The 21,919-nt window shown below is 33.8% G+C and overlaps 1 protein-coding gene across 4 annotated transcripts in view; it reads right to left on the bottom strand.

Moving 5' to 3' along the window:
• Nucleotides 1-21,919, bottom strand: part of TBCK (TBC1 domain containing kinase) — a 223,548-nt gene that overhangs the window by 154,277 nt on the left and 47,352 nt on the right. For all 4 annotated transcript variants that reach the window (XR_008687092.2, XM_055434936.2, XM_055434937.2 and 1 more), the window contains exons 4-9: nt 14,735-14,849; nt 13,243-13,316; nt 8,313-8,454; nt 1,878-1,938; nt 541-602; nt 300-361 (exon numbers count right to left, since the gene is read on the bottom strand). Coding sequence is in view for 3 of the 4 variants with exons in the window: in XM_055434936.2 (XP_055290911.2) it covers nt 300-361; nt 541-602; nt 1,878-1,938; nt 8,313-8,454; nt 13,243-13,316; nt 14,735-14,849 (516 nt within the window). In the remaining variant the exon portion in view is untranslated. The remainder of the gene's footprint in view (nt 1-299; nt 362-540; nt 603-1,877; nt 1,939-8,312; nt 8,455-13,242; nt 13,317-14,734; nt 14,850-21,919) is intronic.

Here is a 21,919-nt window from a genome sequence, read left to right as displayed (position 1 = left end):
TTTTTCTCATATCATTGTATCTAGACATATCTACCTTCCATAGTTTAGCTAATTTTCTAACTGGAGGTTAGGAAATGATCTAGTGGCTGCTTTTGGTATATGCCAGCTTTCTGATCATGTTTTAATTATTTTTTTCTTCTCTTATGACCATACATTAAAGCCAAAACTAACAGCCATGATACTAATATCAATCATACATTACTATATATGTTAATATTCTTATTTAATTCACTAGTACTAAAAAATTAAGTACTTATATGTTAAGATCTCAGTAACAATCCCAAACTCTTGATATCAACCTCTTGGAAGGGTGGAAGGTGAGGCACTTCTTTAAAAGATCTATCACAGTTTCAGGAAGTTCCTGGTAAACAGAGAGAGAAAGTAATTATTTTAAACAATCCATTAAAAAAATTTATATTACTTACATCGTTTTCTACTTTAAGAAGTTTTGACTTTTTTGGAAAGCCTTTGCTTTAAAATAGTTTGTTCTTGGATCCCAAGTATGCAAAATCAATTTTCAATAACAGATTAATGACAAACCTTTATAATGTCCAGACAACCATGTTCCTCAGCCAGAACTATTACAGTGTCATCTACACAGTCTATAAAAGAGGAAAATTACATGAATTAAAAGCTGCTTTTACAACTTATCAGACTGGGAGTTAAACTTTAATAACATTATTTTAAATTGTATAATGTAATTTTGGCACTTGGAATGTTAAAAAACTTGTGACTTTGTCAAGTTTCCTTATATGTTTCATAAATGAAAAAGGCTTTATTTTATATTTATGATTATAAGACTGCTTTTATTAAATACAATTGAAGAATGTACACACATTTTTCTGGTCTTTAAAGTATAAGGTTTAGCCTGTAGACAACATTTATAGATCTCCAAGACTCCTTAATAGCCATATTACCAATCTTTGAAATTAAAGTGATACAATTATAAAATTTTATACAATTTTATTTACAATTCAATCCTATTTAATATTCACTAATATTATTCTATACACATCCATACTGTAGACCCTATTAACCTGGACACCAATCTGACACTCTTTCATACAAAGTGCTTGATCACTATTTTTCTCTCCTTTTTTTTACCATACATCCTTAACTTATTCTACCCTAAAGTGGGTTACACAAATTTTTATAAATGTGAATTACAAGTATCTGTATTATACACATGTGAAGTATATGAGCTTGTTATAAGGAAAAATAAACATTCTTCCTCAGTCACTACTTACATATAATTCACTAAACTTAAAGCTCAAAAGTTATAGTATGTTGAAGGTAACTGCTACAGAGAAGTACAATTTTATAATTTCATATTTTGACTCAAAAGTTAGTTTGGTTGGCTACATCATAAAGTTAAGATTATATCCAAGGACATTATAATTCCTTACAGTGAATAAAGGCAAGCTCTCCTATATTACCTCAAGGGTGCTCAAACTGTCCTGTTAATGCTTATCACTGATCATTGGAAAACTGAAGAAAGTGAAGCTATTTCAGTGTAGTTACTATTTAGAAGAAAACATTCTCTATGTGCATAATTACTCTTACTAAAGATTATAACTGCTGCTGCTTCAGTCGTGTCCGACTCTGTGCGACCCCATAGACAGCAGCCCACCAGGCTCCCCTGTCCCTGGGATTCTCCAGGCAAGAACACTGGAGTGGGTTGCCATTTCCTTCTCCAATGCATGAAAGTCAAAAGTGAAAGTGAAGTCGCTCAGTCGTGTCCGACTCTTAGAGACCCCATGGACTGCAGCCTACCAGGCTCCTCTGTCCATGGGATTTTCCAGGGAAGAGTACTGGAGTGGGGTGCCATTGCCTTCTCCGATTTATAACTGAAAGATAATCAATTGTGAGACACTTACCCAGTGTAAGCAAAAATTTTAGTCTTTCAGAAATATCCAAACTCTGAAATAATTTTCTTCCCTACATAAAAGAAAAGAAATTCTTGTTAACATTTACATATTCTTCCCAGGGAGATTTTATTTTTCAATTATCTCTATTTACCTTCAGAGGTTTTATTAGATTTTTTTGAATTGGCTCCTCTGAAGAAAAATCATTGGTGACATAAAATTTTTTAAATGTTGCATAATGCTTACCATTTAAACATTTTGTATATCTAATAATCATTACATTTTAGTCTGATCTCAAGCATTCTTCATTTTTGAGCCCCACATATATCTGGTTGCCTAGAGGGACTCCAGGAGTCTTATTTGATTAAGAGACCAAAATGTCTTATTACCCTTTCATCTACCCAACTAATTCTTACTTATATATCATGATCCAGGTAATCTGTTGTCTCCATTAAGAAATATTCCACAACATTCCTTTCTCTTCTCAAAATGACTTAAGACAACCATCTTTGTGTTTTCCATAGTAGCTGTTATATTCCTTTATTTTAAGATACATATGTTATACTGTAGTTGCTTCCTTATTAGTTAGCTTCAGAGGGCTCCTTGAAAAAGAGTCTTGAATCAAGCACAACTTCAATGATTACGTGTTGAGCAACTATTGTGTGTCAAGCTGGACTTTCCACCACGAGTTATATACTATGGGTAAATTTCTTGGCCGCTTTTAGACTCACTTTCCTCATTTATAAATTGGAATATTAACTACACATGCCATGTGGGTTGCGGTGAAGGTTATATGATGTTTAAAAAACTGCTTAGCATTTTCTGCATAAAGAAAATGCTTCATAAATTTTGGTTATTGTTATGTTCCTATTATTATAAACAAAGTAAACTTGTATGATCATTTTAAAAGACTTAGAAGGAGAAGGTTTAAGAAGACAGCTTGGTCTTTATGCAGTGAAAGAGGCTCTGATTTTCTTTTTTTTAATAGAGAAGAAAAAACTTTCTTCAAGTCTTATGAAATTAGAACTACAGGTGGAGAGAGCACTGAAAACAAATTGTCCCTCCTCTCTCTTCTCAATCTCTTACACTACTATCAATATTAATCTTCTGGACCTAAATGTAAGGCCAGATACCATAAAACTCTTATAGAAAAACATAAGCAGAACACTCTCTGACATAAATTAAAGCAAGATATTTTTTGATCTACCTCCTGGAGTAACGAAAAGAGAAACAAAAATAAACAAAAGGGACCTAATTAAACTTAAAAGGTTTTGCACAGCAAAGGAAATCATAAGCAAAATGAAAAAACCCACAGAATGGGAGAAAATATTTGCAAATGAAGCAACTGACAAAGGATTAATCTCCAAAATATACAAACAGCTCATGAAGCTCAACAACAAAAAACCAACCTAATCAAAAAATGGGCAGAAGATCTAAATATAAATTTCCCCAAAGAAGACACACAGATGGCCAAAAAGCACATGAAAAGATGCTAAACATCATTAATTATTCAGTTCAGTTCAGTCGCTCAGTCATGTCTGACTCTCTGCGACCCCATGAATCACAGCATGCCAGGCCTCTCTGTCCATCACCAACTCCCGGAGTTCACTCAAACTCATGTCCACAGAGTTGGTGATGCCATCCAGCCATCTCATTCTCTGTCTTCCCCTTCTCCTCCCGCCCCCAACCTTTCCCAGCATCAGACTCTTTTCCAGTGAGTCAACTCGTCGCATAAGGTGGCCAAAGTATTGGAGTTTCAGCTTTAGCATCAGTCCTTCCAATGAACACCCAGGATTGATCTCCTTTAGAATGGACTGGTTGGATCTCTTTGCAGTATGAGGGACTCTCAAGAGTCTTCTCCAACACCACAGTTCAAAAGCATCAATTCTTCAGCGATCAGCTTTCTTCATAGTCCAACTCTCACATCCATACATGACCACGGGAAAAACCATAGCCTTGACTAGATCAAAACCACAATGAAGTATCACCTTACACTGGTCAGAATGGCCATTATCAAAAAAATCTACAAATAATAAATGCTGGAGAGGGTTCAGAGGAAAGAGAACAGTGCTACATTGTTGGTGAGAATGTAAATTGGTACAGCCTTTATGGAGAACAGTATGGAGGTTCCTTAAACAACTAAAAATAGAGCTACCATATGATTAAGTGGACATATACCCCAGGAAACCATAATTTGAAAAGATACATGCACCCCAAAGTCCATTACAATATTATTTACAATAGCCAGGACATGGAAGCAACCTAAATGTCCATTGAAAGAGGAATGGATACAGAAGATGTGGTACAATGAAATACAAAGAAGATATGTATGATGAAATATTACTCGGCCAGGAGAAAGAAAGAAATAATGCCACCTGCAGCATCATGGATGGACCTAGAGACTGTCATACTGAGTGAAATAATTCATAAATATTGTATAATACTGCTTACATGTGGAATCTAAAAAAAATGGTGCAAATGAGTTTATCTATAAAACAGAGTCATAGATGTAGAAAACAATTTTATGGTTTCTGTGTGTAAGGGGAGGGAGGAATAAATTGGTATACTGGGTTGACATATATAATACACACTGCTATATATAAAATAGATAACTATTAAGGACGTACTGTATAATGCAGGAAGTGCTATACAATACTCTGTAATGATCTGTATGGGAAAAGTATCTAAAAAAGAGTGGACGTATGTGTATGTATAACTAATTCACTTTGATGTACTATATGTACTAATTCACTTTGATACACCTGAAACTAACACAACATTGTAAAGCAATTTTTAAACTAAATTAAAAAAGGCCCACCTTTAAAAAAAATTAATCTTCTAAAACTGCAGGTTCGATTTCAGCTTGCTTAAAAAGTTTAAATGCCCCCCCATCTTATATAAATATAATCCTCTCAATATGGCATTCAAAGTCTCCTAGGATATGGCTCCTATCCATTTTACTTATTAATTTATATTTAATATTTTGTATAAAATCTATAGGTCTGATGAGGTAGAGGAAGATTTAAACCATTCTAAAACTGGACTGTCTAAACTTTGAGTACCTCTTAAAATGTCATGAAGCCCCTGTTACGGAATTAATATTTCCTTTCTTATAATTCATGCAGGTCTTTATGCTTATCTTCAAAGTTTATGGGTTTGCATTACATTATAGGCTCTTTGACAATACATTTTAATCACAGCTTATTCCTGTTGTATTATTATACACACAGTAAATACTCATCAACATTTGTTGAACTGAATTACTCATATAAGAAATACCCAGATCATAAGTAGTTTAAAAATAACTAATGGTTCCAAATAGGAAAAGGAGTACGTCAAGGCTGTATACTGTCACCCTGCTTATTTAACTTATATGCAGAGTACATCATGAGGAACGCTAGGCTGGAAGAAGCACAAGCTGGAATCAAGATTGCCGGGAGAAATATCAATAACCTCGGATATGCAGATGACACCATCCCTATGGCAGAAAGTGAAGAGGAACTAAAAAGCCTCTTGATGAAAGTGAAAGAGGACAGTGAAAAAGTTGGCTTAAAGCTCAACATTCAGAAAACTAAGATCACTGCATCTGGTCCCATCACTTCATGGGAAATAGATGGGGAAACAGTGGAAACAGTGTCAGACTTTATTTTGGGGGGCTCCAAAATCACTGCAGATGGTGATTGCAGCCATGAAATTAAAAGACTCTTACTCCTTGGAAGGAAAGTTATGACCAACCTAGATAGTATATTAAAAAGCAGAGACATACTTTGCCAACAGAGGTCCATCTGTTGGTTTTTCCAGTTGTCATGTATGGATGTGAGAGTTGGACTGTGAAGAAAGCTGATCGCTGAAGAATTCATGCTTTTGAACTGTGGTGCCGGAGAAGACTCTTGAGAGACCCTTGGACTGCAAGGAGATCCAATCAGTCCATTCCAAAGGAGATCAGTCCTGGGTGTTCATTGGAAGGACTGATGCTAAAGTTGAAACTCCAATACTTTGGCTACCTCATGCGAAGAGTTGACTCACTGGAAAAGACCCTGATGCTGGGAGTGATTGGGGGCAGGAGGAGAAGGGGACGACAGAGGATGAGATGGCTGGATGGCATGACCGACTCGATGGACATGAGTTTGAGTGAACTCTGGGAGTTGGTGATGGACAGGGAGGCCTGGCGTGCTGCGATTCATGGGGTCACAAAGAGTCGGATACGACTGAGCGACTGAACTGTACTGAACTGAATGGTAATAAAAAGGAAAAGCTACATTTGTCATATTTACTCTTACATATACTTTACATTCCAACAAAAATTTTCAATTAGGCTATGATTTTAAACAAAAATGAGATTTACTATATTTTCATACCAATGAAAAGTAAGATGGTCTAGACAAGGATAGCAAAGAATCAGCAAATCTAGCATTTTCCCTTAGAAAAAGCAATGCCAATGTATAAGCTACCATGTAATTGTTAACATTTAAGTGTTAATAATAAAAGCTAACATTTATGTACTGTGATATAATACCCTATATTAGTTACATTAGTTACCTTAAGTCACACAACTTTACTTTGTTGCGTAAGATTTCAAACTAAGTTCTCTCTGATTATGAAAGCCTATCTCTTAACTATTATGCTTTACTACTTCTGCTGTTGAAGTGGTACACAAAACACACAAAATGAAAATAAAATCATCCTAATCCTTAGATATAGTAAAGATCAATGAGTTAATATTTCAAAAATACTTTAAAAATCCATTGGAAGACAGAACAACAGATAATAAAATTGTCTGCCCCTAAATCGATGGACATGAGTTTGAGTGAACTCCGGGAGCTGGTGATGGACAGGGAGGCCTGGCGTGCTGTGATTCATGGGGTCGCAAAGAGTTGGACATGACTGAGTAGCTGAACTGAACTGAACTGAAAGACCTCATTGTCCAAGTAGGAAAATATAACAAATGCTAAAATAGAAGAGAACAAAGAAAACAGAGACTAACCAAGGCAGGTATTTGGAGGCAGAATCAACAAAATATTAGCTGTCCCTCCAAATTCATCCTGATCTATCTGTTAGGCACCTTTCTACGGCTACATGAGTAAACTGTCACTAGTGAAAAGTAGAGTTGATACCTGCAACTTTTACATCATCTTCTTAAAGACAGTTATCAAGAATTCACTCCTCTCCTCTTCTTATGGCTTCAGTTCAGTTCAGCTCAGTTCAGTCGCTCAGTCGTGTCCGACTCTTTGCGACCCCATGAATCACAGCACGCCATGCCTCCCTGTCCATCACCAACTCCTGGAGTTCACTCAAACTCATGTCCACAGAGTCAGTGATGCCATCCAGCCATCTCATTCTCTGTCGTCCCCGTCTCCTCCCACCCCCAATCCCTCCTAGCATCAGACTCTTTTCAGTGAGTCAACTCGTTGCATGAGGTGGCCAAAGTATTGGAGTTTCAGCTTTAGCATCAGAAGCAGCATCTTTCGGAGCGATTCCTGATAGCCAAAGTTTTGGCATGACATTGTGGAACAGAGCCCACTCTTTCTGAGGACTGTTACATGAGGGAGAAAAACATCTGTGTTCTTTAGGGCACTGCATTAAAAAAATATTTATTATGATGATAGTGGCATTTTAATTTCTTGGCTGCATGCACGTGAGATCTTTGTTCCCTGACCAGGGATGCAACTTGTGCCCCCTGCATTGAAAGCTCGAATTCTTAACCAGCTGGGCCCCCAGGGAACTCTCTAAGCTACTGCATTTTTAATTCCTTTGTTTACAATAACTGTATAGTTTTTATTACACAAATAAATATAGAGGATATTTCTGGAAGGCCTCATAAAAAGCCAACTCTTATAAGTGAGTCTCATTGAAGACAGAATAGGGAAGGAAAAGGTATTTAAGGAAGAAAGAATAACATAGATGGGAGAGAGAGCATGAATATACTGAAATGTGTAAGCAGTTTTAGTGTAAATGTTTCTAAATATGCTTTTTTCACTAAATACAGTGTAAGTTTTTAATACTTAGTACAGGTGCAAATATTTCTAGGTATACCAAAATAATATACAAGTAAATTGTCAAGCGGGATTTTTAAAAAAATCAAATTGAGATTTCAGCCTTTCATCCCCAAATCTAGTCAATTTGCAAAAAAAGATAAAAAGATGCTATTACTAAATAGCTTTGCTACTCACTGGAAAAGAAAAGACTCTGATGCTGGGAAAGGTTGGGGGCGGGAGGAGAAGGGGACGACGGAGAATGAGATGGCTGGATGGCATCACGGACTCTGTGGACATGAGTTTGAGTGAACTCCGGGAGTTGGTGATGGACAGGGAGGCCTGGCGTGCTGTGATTCATGGGGTCACGGAGAGTCGGACACGACTGAGCGACTGAACTGAACTGAACTGAACCCCAAAATATTTTTCTAATAAACACACTATTTTTATTAGTTTAATATTTCTTTATACATACCACACAGAGCTCAAATAAAATGATTCCAAGAGACCAGACATCTGATTTGGGGCCAGAAGGCAATGGTTTTTCACTTGGCGCATGATCACTGGTTTTGTAAATTCCTTGAGCAATTACCTCAGGTGCCAAATATGATGGATACCTAAAATAGTATAATTTAAGAATGAATTTATTACTATGAGCTAGAAAGGGGGAAATATGTATGTAGTGGTACGTTTTTACTATCAGTACAGTATCCATACAAAAGCTCAATGAGATTAAATGAACAACTCTTGCTAGGAAGAATTCTTAACTACCATAATACAGGCCTTATGTCTAGGAATCAAGAGGAAATAAAGGAGTCTCAAGGAATGTTAAACCTATCTCGCCTTTAGCTCCTTACTTTGTTTTCCTCTGTATTAACACATTGCCTTCAGACTTCCAGGTTTCCAGGTGTTTTTCCTTCTTCCTTACTGCCTATCTTCTCTTTATACTTAACTCTTATTTAAATTTTATCTTTGAAAATAGTATTTATTCTTTTGAATAGTAGGAATGTCAAAATCTGTAAAAACATGTAAATTGAAATATAAGACTGTCTCCAATCCCTGTAACTCCAGTCACTCACACTTATTTATGTACAAATAAAGTTGTTTATTTATCATCATTGCCTGATAAGGAAGTATAGTATATGCATATTCTGTACTCTTTTTCACTCAAAATATATTTTAGAGATCATTCTTATAAGTATAGATTTGTCTCATTCTTTGTGAAAACTGCCAATAATTTCATTGCACTGATACACTTTAATTTATGTGACACAGCTCTGAAGGAGGATATTTGGAAGTTGACTACTACTTAAAATGCTCACATGGATATATTACAGATATCCCATTTCCCATAAATATATAGATGAAGACAAAGTCCTAAACATGGCGCTACAAAGTCACAAGGTAGATGAATTTTAAAATTTTATATATATTGCCAAGTTGCCCTTTCAGGTTATGGCAATTTATATTCTCATAAGCAGTATATAAGACTGCCTCTTTTCCTTAACCTTCACTAACATAAGTTTTTTTAAAAATTGCTTCAGTAAATACAAAATGCAGACTATTTAAATGTGAATAAGGTGTAAAGAATAAAGCTTAAAAGAACACTCATGTACCTACCAACCAGTTTAAATAGTGAATATGAAATTATCACTAAAAGTCCCTATTTGTGTGTTGACAATTCTCTTCCATTTATTTACAGTTTTACCACTGCAAATAACACTAAAAGGTAACCCTAAAAAGTATTAATATATTGTTTAGTCAAGCACATATCTGAACTTTATAGTACTGGAGTTATGCTGCCATTATTCCTTTGTGATTTGCTTTTTTAGTCAATATTATTTATTTAAAAGAGCCATTCACATTGCTGCATGTAGATTCAAGTCATTAATTTTTATGTCTGTTTTATGAATATATTATTCATTCAAATGTCAATGAGCATTTACTTCCTTTCTTTTTGTACTATAAACTATGTTTCTAGAAATAGTATGTGTATTTCTACACAGAGTATGTTGCTGTGTAGCAACACTTCTAGCAAAAGTCTCCCCAGGAGTATAAACCTAGCACTGAATTTCTAGGCCATAAGACATGTGCACTTTTAACTTTATAACACCACAGCAAATGCTTCTTGAGAGGGGTTGTACCAACTTACACTCCTACTAGCGGAATACAACAAATTCTATTGCTTACTTCTCCAATACTTGTTGGACAGCAGTGACAGACTTTCTAATATTTGGCCATCTGGGGGTGACACTCACAAACCACTGTACAATAGTTTTAATTTGTATTTCCTTGATAACTAAAAAGGTTGAGGTACGTTTTCATAGATAAAAATTGGCACTATGATGCCATTTTACCCTTAGTTGATCATATTGCTCTTGTAAATGAATGTGTGAAATCTCTTCAGATAAGTGAAGTCTAGTGGAAAAGCAATGACCTTGATATCATAAAACCGGTATTCTAATTCCAGTCCTATCACATATTTTATATGTGATTTAGGTTTCTTAATCTGTAAAACAGGAACAATAATTTCTCTCTCACAAAAGCTGTTATAAATATTCATGAATACATAAAGAAGTTTTATAGAAATGAAAAAAAAGACACAAATGCAATGCTTTATTTCTGTCATAATTAGCACGATACATTTTTAATTCTGATTTCCAGCACATCTAACTCCAAATAATGGGTAGTGAAAAGTCAAGGATTACTACAGGTAAACTGCTATATCTAAAACTTATGACTGATGATCTCTGGAAGTATAGAGTCTAATTTCCTTTTTAATCAAGGACATGTTAAGTTAATTAATGAAAATAGTAAATGTTAGGCTTATTTTTTAATACAGATTTTTTCCTTCCAACAAGTTCCTCTTCTTTAGCACTGCATTTTAACACTCAGAGAAAATTACCAGAACTCTGCCGTGAGTATGACTCGTGAGATAAATATAAGTGGTTTTCACCATCTGTCTGATGTTTTAACAAGGTATTAAGCTACTGGCCAACTGAAATGAATGTCCAATTTCTAACTCATTACAGTATTTTGAAACAGATGTTAATGTTTTACGATTTTGTTCCTTAATATTTGTCTTTTGAATCAACTGCAAGCTTCGTCTGGTGTAAATATTTTCTTTCATGACTTAGCTGTTTGATCACTTTATTTTTCCTGGCTAAGGTTTCACATTTTGCTCTTTGATACTTTCTGGTCAGACCTTTTGCGTCCAAGACTTCAAAGTAAGCCAAACCAAATGGCACATGAGACCAATTCTATCCAAGCATTTTAAATTCAAATGTAACTCTTCAAAATGTTTGATATTCTTTAAAAAAATCACTTCCTTTCTTCTATTCATCATTAAAACCTAAAGCACCTTTAAATAAAAGATAAAAAATTAAAGTAATTTTTGTTTGTATTGTTTTTTGGAATTCTCACATATAAATTTAGACAAAATGAAGGATCATGTTTACTACAGCTGCCTAAAAAATATTTCAAAGGGTAATTATCACACATGATGACGATACCAGAGCCTTACTATAAATTTAATTTTATTATTTGAAAAGGTTTTCTTTTAACAAATAAAGCAAAGGCTATTTTTATAAAATACTGTTTTAGTGCTTGTGAGAACAACTATTTGTTGCCTACAGCTACATGGTATTCAAAACTATAAACTATGAATTCATGCACATTAATAAGTAAGTCATCAAAACAGAAAATTTTCCATGAAATAATGAGCTTCTTGAAGTTGGGACCTATCTTATCCATTTTTGTATATCCAGAAGCCTTAAGAAAAGGTGTTTAATAAATATTTTTTTAATAAAGGAAGGAATGATTAAACAATTTAAGATTAGCTATGTTCAAACAAATGAACATTTTAAGTAAGAAACCTAGAAGTTAACTTATAGAGATAAAAAAATTCATAAATGAGATCATTTTTATGAACCTATTTGCAAGGCAGGAATAAAGATGCAGACATGGAGAATGGGCTTGTGGACACAGGGAGAGAAGGCGAGGGTGGGACAAACTGAGAGACTAGCAGTGGCACACAGTCACTATTATGTCTAAAACAGACAGCTGGTGGGAAGCTACTTTACAGCACTGGGAGCCCAGTTCAGTGTTTTGTGATGACCTAGATGAGTGGAGTAGAGGGCAAGAGGGAAGCTCAAAAGGGAAAGGATGTATGTATACATACAGCTGATTCACAGAGTTGTAGAGCAGAAACGAACACAACATTGTAAAGCAATTATACTCCAATTAAAAAAAAAAGAAATTTAAGCACGTACTTAAGTTTTTAAGCAATATTTTCCTGCAGAAACAAACACCATTACTCCAAACCACAAGTTCCAAAAATGGAGTGACAAAAACTGACTTTAGAGAGAGTCCGAAGAGCAAAACACAAATGCATACCATTAAGCATATCACACAGCAATTAAAAAATATTTGTAAGGTCTTTAAATAATAGTATTCAATCAGCTTTAATTTCCTGATTTTGATAATTATTTTGTGGTTCTGAAAGAAAACTCCTTACTTCAGAAATTACAAACTGAAGTATTTAAGGGTAAAAGACCATTATATACACTAATAATTCTTAAATAATTCAGAAAAAATTATATTATACACAATAATACATATACATATAAGATAAAAGAAAGAGAGAAAACAAAAGTTGTGAAATGTTAACATTTGGGGACTCTAAGTAAAGGCTGTATGGGAAATTTTTGTACTATTTTGTAACTTCTATGTACCTAAAATAAGATCAAAATTAAACATTTATAAAAGTATTATATTATTAACACATTTAAAAAGCAACCACACAATCAATATAATACAAACATCTATATTAAAAGCTTTAATTGAGTCCAGATGAAGTAAACTTTCATTCTCTTTTTGGAGGCCAATATAAACCTGGAATTCCATATAAAGAAAGTCTCCAAACTTACATACAGACTTTCAGTTATAGAATCCACCCCATTACTGATAGTTACAGTGACCTGACTTGAGGCTTAATATCCAATTATATCTTAGAGAACAGGGATTTAAATTACAAACATTAGAAAATAACATGAGAATGATTTTTCTCAGTCTTTGCAGGAACACACATTATCATTTGTCAGCCTTTTGGCCTTAAATTTACCTAATTCTGAATGAAATAAAGTTAATTTTTGTAATATATAGTGAAGAAATTCAATAATCTGTTCGCTTCACTACTAATTCAATGAAAAATCAATGTCAGGGAACTATTGTATGCTGGGAAAAAGTCACTGTCTCCTCTTAAAAGTATATGGAAAATTAAGATATTTTTAATTTTAAAAAGATAGTTTCATGTCAAAAATAACAAATTAACAAATATGCTCTTAATAAAGATTAGAAAGTTTAAGATAGAACTCAAAAAAAAAAAACCCAAAACATATTCTTACCCAATTGGGAAATCAACATCGTCACCATATGCTGTCATGTGATAAAGTCCAAATTTAGCCAATTTAACATGTCCCTATAATGACAAAGGAAGAAAAAAAAAAAACGTAAAATACTTTCATACTATTGGCAGGGAAAATTATGATTATACATCTTATAAGTAACACTATCATATAGTCAGATACTAAGAAAAATTATATTTTGATTTATCATAAATTTATTTTAAAAAATTTGTCAGTGTTTGACATCTGCTTTATATTCATTACAAACATATACAAACACAATATATTATATATATATCAAAATGACAAATAACAATTAAAAACTGTTGCTGCTTATATTTTCTAAGTTCCTTTAAAAAACAAAATATGTTGTTAGTTGTCTTGAATCCTTGCTTAGAATATTTTGTGTTGATTTTCAGAAGAGAAATTGTTTTCAGGAATTGCAAGTCCATTCACAATGTTATGATTTAAACTTGACATGGAAGCTTTTAGCTTGAAAAGGTATGTTCACAAATCAAGATATTAGTGAATCTGCTTTATTCCCAACAATTTTTATCTTATTTTAGAATAATCATAAAAACCACAAAAGTAAGATTTTTAAAAGGCAAATGCACATTGTATAAATTTCTTAAGTTTTTCCCCTTTTAGATGTTTAGAACTTAAATTTTTTATCAGTTTAGAAGTTCTTTTTCTTAAGAGCTGTATTTCCCAGAATTACAAAATATTTATATTGTAAAAACAATTTCAATTATTTACTCTATTATCTTAACTATGAAAGTATAAGCACCATTTTATCTTTATTTTTAATATCATAGAGCATATACTGAAAGTCTAGAAGAAAGAGAAAAATCTTACTAATATAAAAAATAATTCCCCAGAAACAGTTTCCTCAAACTATTTTATATGCTTATGAAAAAAATAATAAAATTCTTGAAAAAATCACCTTGCTACCATAATTCACATAATACCCACAATAGGGGTGGACTAGCTTTTTATTTAATCCCCCATAAGAATACAAGCAGAGAATCAGCACTTCAATTTAAAAAATAAGCTACGTACAAACAGCTGGTAAACAAAGAAAATAAATGACAAAATAAAAAATAAAGCAGAAAAGAAGAATAAAATGGAAAAAACACAATTCAGCTGTACTATGAGAAAAATATTCTATGCAAATAGTCAGAGAATCTTTTTTAAGATAAAAGCAAATTTACAGAAAGAGTGGACTGAGAAGTCTCAATGTGTATTTCACAAAATGAGTGAAAGGAAAAATAAAACATGAAGGCAGAAAATGAGTCCAGGGAAAAAAGAATAGTGCATGTAAAAGACACACGGATTTATATAATTAGAGATGCTTTCTTTTTAAACAACCACAAATACATTATGTTCATATAATCTCTTCATTATGAATACTCTTAAGACATTCTAATTCTTTTCAGCAGGCTACAACCTGAAATAAAAAAAACCAAATATTTAATGTACTACTGATGATTACCTTTTGATCCAAAAGGATATTATGAGGAGACAGTGCCCGGTGTACCATACCATGTTTATTCATATACTGCAAGCCCTGAAGTATCTCAAATGCTATGCACAAGACCTTTGAATAGCTACAAAGAAAACAAAAAGTCACAGATCAATTACAAAGCAGATACAGAACCTGTTTTAAGAAATAAAATGAGGTTCAGTGATAAAATTCAAAGATCTACCTATATACATATATATATATATATTTTTTTTTTTGACCATGAAGCTTGTGGGATTTTAGTTCCTTCCCCAAGCTGGGCAGGCCCTTAGCAGGGAAAACATGGAGTCTCTGGACTGCCAGGGAATTTCCCAAAGAGTTTTCTTTTTATTGTACCACTTCTAATCAGAGAAAATAGACTCTATACATTTTCTAAAATATCTACTCAGGCATATTTGATTTTACAATTACAGCAGAATTGATCTTACAAAGAACCTGCAGTTTTCAAACAACTACTCCAACTGCAGTCCCCTTCTCTAGGTAGGGAGATTAATATTGGTGGGGTGCAAATGACCTTCTGCAGGTTGGGCTTTAACAAATTATCAGGAAATTTCAGATATACGGCAGAACCAAATCAATGAAAATCATGGATCCTGCTGAAGACAAAACACCTATGTCCCTGAAAAACAGCTATATTTTATGGCAGAGAGACATGACAATCTGCAGGGCAATGTCCAAAATTTATGATTTATCAAATATTTCTTTCTTATCTTATGCTCTCTTAAGCCAAATTCCATATAGATTCCCAGTTTCTTCCTCTTTCTCTCTCTCCTTCCCTCTCCCTCTCATTTTTTTTTAATAAAACATCATTCATATAGGAAGTTAGGAAGAATATACAGAAAAGTAGGGGAGATTAGTTCCAACCCAACAAACCACTAATATTAGGATATAGATTTCTTTTATCCTCATTTTTTTAAACATTTAAAATCATACTTTAAAAAATCAAATTAACATCTGAGTAACTTTGGCCACCTCATGCGATGAGTTGACTCACTGGAAAAGACTCTGATGCTGGGAAAGGTTGGGGGCGGGAGGAGAAGGGGACGACGGAGAATGAGATGGCTGGATGGCATCACCGACTCTGTGGACATGAGTTTGAGTGAACTCCGGGAGTTGGTGATGGACAGGGAGGCCTGGCGTGCTGTGATTCATGGGGTCGCGGAGAGTCAGACACGACTGAGCGACTGAACTGAACTGAACTAAACTGAACTACTAAATTAATTTTTAAAAGGTATAAATAACAAGCTAATAACAGAGACATAATGAAATAATTTTAAAAAGTTAACCTAAAAGCAGGTAGAATAAAAGGAGAAAAGAACAAAGAACAAACGGAACAATTAGGGGAAAAAACATCAAAAACACAATGAAGCTACTGTGTACGCAACAGAGAGAGCAAAGGGTAGGGCTGATAGGAGATGAGGTCAGAGAGGTAGCACGGTCAGAGGGCTAGACCACTTTAGGCCATTTAGGTCTTTGGCTTTTACTCTGAGACAGATGGGAAGTGATTGGGAAGCCGCTACACTACATACAGTAAAAATTTGCAGTAGTACTAAGCAGAGAAGGAAATAAAAACTTCAGCCAACTTAATCCCTAGCTCTCAAGAGATATCTCCAGCATCAGGATTAACAGATGCTATAATTTTATAATTAAAACTCTAGATGCTATAATTTTATAATTATAACTCTATTCATGAAGATTACCATCAGCTACCACCATTTTTATACCTCAGTTTGTGTTTCTTTTTTCTTTAGCTAGAATACACTCATAAGAAAAATTTTCATAAGGGTGGCAGGGGTAGATATTTTAAAGCAGGTCATGTCTTAAAATGTCTTACTATTGTATTTAAACATAGAATTTCTCCTTGTCTTCAGATGTGCTTTATTGATAGTGACAAGTGTAATAGCAGTCTGTTATAGATACCTCGTTATTCCTCTCTGGAAGCTTTCAGGATTCTTTTATACTTCATATTCTTAGACTTAGGGCATTTGAGAATTTGTGTTTGTAAGTATTAGGTGTGCCCTTTCAATCTAAAAATTCATGTTCCATTAAGACAAAATCACTAACAAGGAAAAGTTGATTTGTTGTATCTTTGATTATTTTCTCCCTCTACTGTATCTTTTAGTCAGAACTCTTAGGGGGTAGATGAAAATTAGATTTAGTCTATCAAGTTCATGTTTTATTTCCTATGAGCATGGCCTGTTATTTAATTTCCAAGATTTCTCTTCTGGTCTCTAGTGGTTCCTTTTCAGTTCTTTGGCTATGAATTTATTATTATTTTGAGTCTCTCTGAGGATAATTATTAGAATTATTTTTAATTTAGGAAACAAAAAAGTGTGCTTATCTTAATTTCCTAAGTTTTTAAAAAAATTTTTTCTCCCTCGGCTCTCTTTCTCTCAAACTATTTCTTCCCTTGTATGTTTGGTAGGTTCTGGTTGTCAGCCATATTTTAAAATAAAGCAATAAGTTGATATTCTACATGAAGTATGTAAAAAATAAAACAATAGAATTTACTATTTATAAAGAATGCTTATTAAACTGATCTATAAACTATTTTAATTTATCATATCAGTCAGTCAGTCAGTGCAGTCGCTCAGTCGTGTCCGACTCTTTGCGACCCCATGAATCATATAGTTCCTCCCATATTAAAGCACCACAATAGCCAGTATTAAGCAAATAAGGAATCTGTGGCATAAGAACAATTTAGAATTGTTTCATTAACAACTGAAAAAAATAAAAATAAAAACCAACTATGTAAGTGAAAAGATTCCAAACTTTAAAACAACTACAATAATATTGATTAAAATGTGCACAGGAAAGAATGCAAACCCCTCCCCTGTTAAAAACAAAGGAAAATTTTCCTTGAGGTTGATTAACAAATAAAACATAAGAACATAGTTTCCAGTGATCTTTTGTTCTGAGTCAGCTTTCAGGTAGTAACCGCTCGTCTTTGTTCTTTCTGTATCTCTCTGTCTCGGTCTCACACACACATACATACACACAGAACACTTCACGAAATCTTAAAAGCTGATGCCATACTCAGCTGCGACACGAGGGGTCCTCAGTTGCACACTATTTCAATACAGATGTCTTTCTCATGAGATTGAAACCAAATCTTTAAAATGATTTTTTTATTAAACCAGTTCTGAAACAGCTAAAAACAGAAGACTACATCTTCTACTTAATCTACCTGCTTTTGTTAGCTGATTCTAAGATATAACTGGAAAACAGCTGCATGTCAAAAAGTACATTCATGCTCTTACTGAGCTGATAAGCATTCACACTGACACAATTTTTAAAAATATGAATTATAAAGCTGAAGCTCATGACACATCTTCTCTTAGCTGTTGCTGCTGCTGCTAAGTCACTTCAGTCATGTCCGACTCTGTGTGACCCCACAGACGGAAGCCCACCAGGCTCCCCCGTCCCTGGGATTCTCCAGGCAAGAACACTGGAGTGGGTTGCCATTTCCTTCTCCAATGTGTGAAAGTGGAAAGTGAAAAGTGAAAGTGAAGTCACTCAGTCGTGTCCGACCCTTAGCGACCCTACGGACTGCAGCCTACCAGGCTCCTCCATCCATGGGATTTTCTAGGCAATAGTACTGGAGTGGCTTGCCATTGCCTTCTCCGCTCTTAGCTGTTACTAAAGACTATACATGAATTATGGTTAATGGAACCAGTATTCTTCAATTTCAATCAGACAGGAAATCAGATTTGCTTTTCTGCCCCTTGTACTGTTATGATTTACTTTTTTAAATTATTTATTTATTTTTAACTTTAATTGGAGGTTAATTACTTTACAGTATTGTATTGGTTTTGCCATACATTGACATGAATCCACCCCAGGTGTACATGTGTTCCCCATCTTGAATTCCCCTCACTCCTCCCTCCCCATATCATCCCAAATTTTTAAATTTATTTTAAAATATAAGTATAAAAGAGAATAAGAAGCTGATGCTATTTTCTACATTGTGAAGAAGAAATCAATACTTGTGGAATTTTGTATACTTACTTGTTTTTAAAGATTTTTTAACACTGCCAAGAACTTAAATTATGAAATCCTTTTAAAACTTATTTTGAAGTAGCCAGTATAATGCAACAACAAGCAAAACATCATATATTCAATAACAATATGTTACAGTTTAATTGAAAACGGACTCCAGAAGGAGAGTTAGGATAAAGAGAATGTGACTTGTACAATTAAAAAAAAAATGTAGGGGATAACAGAACTTTATTCTACACAATTTCTAAGTTTGAACTTTGTTAATAAAGAAATCTATCACTAACCTGGAAAATATAAATTAAATCAGGTCAGAAAATATTCTCTTCCTTTTGAAATTATTAATTACTAGCTACTTTCAGAGACTGGGAGGGTAAACATTTACTTTGTTACCATTATCTCCAACAATCTGAAAAGTTTAATGAGCATAAGAATGCTTGTTGTTATAAACACAAAGATATGACTAAAGATAGTTTTAAAATAATGATTGATAATTTCTGATTAAGCAAGATGACATTTTGAGATACTTTTATTTACATTCAAATACATCAATTAAGTGGCTATTAACTGCTTGGCATTATGATTTTAGGCCTCTGCATTTTTAGGCTCCATGAACACCAAGAATAAAAACTGATATCCACAATCAAAAAACCCAAAGTATAGTTGAAAAAACAGACTCAAAAACTGACAATTTTAATACAGTTCAATTCAACAGAATTTTGATACAGTTGGAATTCAACGATAAGTTAGAAGATGATAATTAATCATCCTTTTCCTCAGTCTTGAGAGGAAAAGAAAACAGAAAAATTTATTTATTACATTGGTTAGAACAAAATGACCTACAAAATCATAAATTTTGGGAAAGTAAGATTAAAAATTAAAAGAGAGGAAAAACATGACTACTGTCACCACCAGTACCATCAAGAACAAATGTTGATAATTTCTAGGCATGAGTCAACTTGGGTGTATTTGGATTTTAAATATGGCTTAATGAATTTCAAATCTATTAAGTTAGTACAATACAGAGTATGTTTTGTTTATCCCTTTCCAGATGTATTTCAAAGGAAATTTATACTGTGCTCTTCTGAGACAATCATCTGTAAATTATCTGCAGCTGTTTAGCTTAGTTGGTTAAAATATACTGAGGCCAAGACCATGCGTTTAAAATCTATAAGGATTAGTTAGCTTCACATGTGTATAACCACAGATTTTCATCTAACTCCAGCCAATATCCTGAAATACAGATAGTTTGTCAAGAGACATTGCTCAATGGCTACTCACTCAAAATATCTTGATTTTCAACTAAAATCTTATATTTCTCTGTTCCCCATTCCTGAGGACAAGCTCTCTAACCTCATTAAGACCTTGAGGACCCTTTTCTCTAAGCCTCCACTGTTATCTCAACTATTCTTTTATTTATTTATTTTTAACATCCTTCTTTATTCTAGATCTATTCTGTAACTTCAATAGTTTTTTTTTTTTGGCCAGGATCCTTAAAGGCTTCTCATTCAATGGCTCTAGCCCTGGTAGAATTGCACATCTCTATATTCTGCAACTATACATAGTTGCAAGGTTTATTAATTCTACAGTAATAATTTCTGTTTATGTTTGTCTCTCTCACTGTACCCTGAGGCAGTGGTACCTTGAGTACATTGAAGTTTATTCACCTTAGAATCCCTATGCCTATCAGAGTGTCTACAAGGAATGTGCTCAATAAAGGTGTATCAAAATGTGTTTCATAAATGTATACAGTGACATCCATGATGATGCAAGAGGGTGAAGACAAGATCAAGTTTATCACCACTAAGGAAATAACAGCTCAAAAAAAAGTGTGTTAGAATAGTAATGGGTTAACAGTGTAAACTTCATTTATAAGAGAGTATATACTTCCTCAGTAAATCAAGAAAGTATGAATTGCTTAAGTTCAAACAATGCTTATCCACAAAAAGCACTATCAATAATTTGTTAAAAATATACCTCTCCCTCTAGTCTTTCATTTATTGAAAAAAGAATGAGCCACCATATAGTGGCTTTTATAATAATCTTATCATCTAGCTAAAATTGAAAATTAGACTAAGTTGTTAGATTCTTACAATTTTTCTAGCTCAAAAAAATAGTATTTGGTATTTGAGTTGCATTCACGTTAAATCTGCATATATCAAAGGGAGACAACATTTTTATGAATTTGAATTATTCTATCCAAGAAAAGAGGAAGTGCTAATATTTGTTCAAGTCTGCTTCAGTGTCTTGCAGAGTTTTATTACGTTTTAAAAACAATTTTATTGAGGTGTAATTGATATACAAATACTACACATATTTAATATATACAATTTGATGGGTTTGGACATGGATACATTCATGAAACCATCACCAAGGTAACAGATATATTATCCATTACCTTCAAAAGTTTCTTTGTGTCCCTTTTTGTGTATATGATAAGAATAATGAATATTCAAAAATATGTAAGAAAGCACAGGGTAAAAAAATTAATGAGGGGGACTGGTTCTTTCAGATTTAAAACATAACATGAAGATTCTTTTATAACCCTAATGTAAATCAATAGATGGTTAAAGAAAATGTGGTATATACATATGATAGAACATTATTCAGCCTTAAGAAAAGAAAGAAAATCTTGCCATTTCTGATAATACAGATGAACCTGGAGAACACGATGCTTTGTGAAATAAGCCAGACATAGGACAAATACTGCATGATTCCACTTACATGAAGTATCTAAAAAAACAGTCAAACTCACAGAAGCAGAGAATAGAACAGTAGTTACCAGGGAACAGGGAGAGAAGAAAATGGCAGTTGTTCAATTGGTGTAAAGTTTCAGTTATGCAATGTCATTAGGTTCTAGAGATCTGGTATACAACATCATGCTTATAGTTAACAATACTGTGTTGCACTCTTAAAAAGTTTGTTAAGAGGGTAGATCTCATGTTAAATGAGATCACACACAAATAAATAAGACTCTAGGAAACTTTTGCTGTGTGTGAGTGCGTGTGTGCTCAGTCATGTCCAACTCTTTGCAACCCTAAGAACTGTAGCCTGCCAGCTCCTCTGTCCATGGGAAAAAGAATACTGGAGTGGGTTGCCGTTTCCTTCTCCAGGGGATCTTCCCCATCAAGAGTGTACCTGTGTCTCCTCCACTGAAGG

This window comes from Moschus berezovskii, chromosome 5, assembly GCF_049115385.1.
Source record: "Moschus berezovskii isolate FMDL1 chromosome 5, NW_MosBer_1.0, whole genome shotgun sequence".
Taxonomy (NCBI): Eukaryota; Metazoa; Chordata; class Mammalia; order Artiodactyla; family Moschidae; genus Moschus; species Moschus berezovskii.
This window is presented reverse-complemented; position numbering and strand designations above follow the sequence as displayed.